Source organism: Otolemur garnettii, unplaced genomic scaffold (assembly GCF_000181295.1).
Source record: "Otolemur garnettii isolate 467f Iridium unplaced genomic scaffold, OtoGar3 scaffold00003, whole genome shotgun sequence".
NCBI classification, from domain to species: domain Eukaryota; kingdom Metazoa; phylum Chordata; class Mammalia; order Primates; family Galagidae; genus Otolemur; species Otolemur garnettii.
The window spans coordinates 18,733,395-18,735,746 of NW_003852398.1; the positions used below are offsets into that span (position 1 = coordinate 18,733,395).

General features: G+C 43.4%; 1 protein-coding gene across 1 annotated transcript in view; it reads right to left on the reverse strand.

The window, feature by feature from the left end:
• Window positions 1-2,352, reverse strand: part of LSM11 (LSM11, U7 small nuclear RNA associated) — an 8,896-nt gene that overhangs the window by 6,063 nt on the left and 481 nt on the right. Inside the window, exon 2 of the mRNA XM_023514435.1 lies at window positions 2,155-2,348. Within this exon, the coding sequence (XP_023370203.1) occupies window positions 2,155-2,348 (194 nt within the window). The remainder of the gene's footprint in view (window positions 1-2,154; window positions 2,349-2,352) is intronic.

The window sequence follows — 2,352 nt, forward strand, 5'->3', positions numbered from 1 at the left end:
AATGTACATTTGCTTTCCAGCCACCTCAGTGACAAACTCTAAATGGATATGAGCTGGGCTTCTAAAACTTAATATGAAAAGAATGACATATGCCTTATGTCTGAAGAAAGTTATTCTTCCAAATCCCCTTTTCTGCTGCGATAACTCTTGGGCCACACCTTTCGAATGACAGTCCCACTCTTCCTTCTCCCCTTGTGACTGGTTTACGAGAGTTTCCTAGCTTCCTTCCCTCACAGCCACAGCTCATTAGCATCAGCACCCATACTGGGCCTTCCTTCTGTATGAGTCAGGCCCTATGTAATTTTAACTTCACATATATTACTTAATTTAATTCTCCTAACAACCCTAACAAATAGGGTTCTATTCTTTCACCTCATTTTATAGATGAGAAAACTGAGGCTCACAAAAATGTAAGTAATTTGCTCAAGGTCATTTATCTAGTAAACAGCTGAGTTTACTACTCAGTATGGTCAGGTCATATGCATTCTGACCTGGGGATTTTGATTATGACAATCTAAAAATAATAATAACCACAACAACCTACAATAACAGTATTTTCAGTATTTTATTCAGTATTTTATTTAAACACTAGTTTAAATATAAACATAGATTTACCATTCACGGAAAACTTCCTTATGTGCTAGGAAACACTGTTATAAAGGCTTCAAATATGTTCACCAACTTAATCCTCACAATGACAGGGTAGATATTATTAACCTCATTCTATAAATGAAGCAACTGAAGCCCAAAGAGTTTAAGTAACTTGCCTAATGTAAAACAGGAGACGGAGCAGGCAGTGTTCACACCTAGTCAGACTCTATATATTTGTCAAAACTCACTTAAAAGGGTGAATTTTGCCACATGTAAACTACATCTTAATAACGTACACCCAACTATTTCCAGTGCCATGATTAAAATTTTCAGTGCGTAGGGCACATTCTCCAGGATCTTGGTTCCAGGTGAACATTTAATCACAAGCAGTCGACACAGCTGGTCTTCACATATGCTGTCATACTAATGCAGTCAAGTGCTCCAGAGTAAATCTAAACTATCCACCACACAGAGTATTTTTTCCCCTTTACAATCTTGGTAGCAAAACAGGAACTGGTAAAAGAGAAATAAATGCTATAATCTAAGGTCTCCCTATCTGCTCTCATTTTAGGAACATGCGTACTGTCTTTGTGTTCCTGCCGGGGTAAATCCTAGCTTGGGCAGTGATGCTACGGCACTGTAAATCACACAACAAAGGCACCCCTAACAGTACACAGCTTTCCAGAGTTTCTCTCTTAATAACCAAATTTCTAGGAATACAGCAAAATAGTGTTTTGCTTACCACACTCCTCCTTTCAAAAAGCTGTGATTTTAAAATGTAACAATTTAATTATCAGGATACAGATGCTCTGAATGGCTAAGTAGGTCATTGTGTTCACAGGGCAGATGTCAGAACTGCTTGCCAGATGACAAAAGACATAACCCTGGACTGTTTTTATTCCATTTGTATCAGACCTAACTCACACATTAGAACCTCGCTGTTTACAGCTTTTCTCTAAGGATCTATTAAGAGGCTCCAAGAAATTCCCTTGTGCCATTTACACCTTCAAAACTTAAAATAACCTGCGCATGTGGTAACATGAGCCTGACAGACCCTGTCCCTCTCCCAGCCACGCAGAGTGGCTGTAAAACAGAGTGTGTGTTTTAGTGGCATTTTGTGCCCACTTAGTAATGTGAACATATGCGTATAAAGACCCCGCAACTCTTCTCCTGCTTACGCACAAAAGAACAGGCTGTCATTTAACGTGCAGGGAGTCTAAGATTATTGTCCCTGTGCTATCCGAACAGATCCCACCAGCTCCATCCGATTATCTCGAATCCCACTGACCAAACACTCCTCTAATATTGGCTGTGCTCTCCCCCACAACTCCTGTATACCTGTATGTCCTTCCCCATTTACCACCATCTGTTGTCTCCAAGACCTCTCGTCACCTCTGCAGAACTCCCTATGATGTCCCCCAAACTCTCTAACCGTTTCCGGGCCCCACTACCTGTCCAGATCGCCGTCACTTCTGTAGACCCTCTCTGCAGGCTCATCAGCTCTGCAAACACGTCCATGCGCCTGAATTACCCTTGCAAACCTTTTCCGTGGCTCCTTATTACCAACACAGCCTCACCTGTCTGCCCTACTGCTCCTGCAGACCCCGGGTTACTCACGCCCTTATCACCCGCATTACTTCCGCAGATCCTTCCCACGGTCGCTGACCCTCTCCCAATAGGCGCAGAGCCACGCCAAGCCCCTGCCGCCGGCAAACGTCCGCTCGGCCGCCCGCTTCCGCACCGCCGGCCGGCCCCACCTCC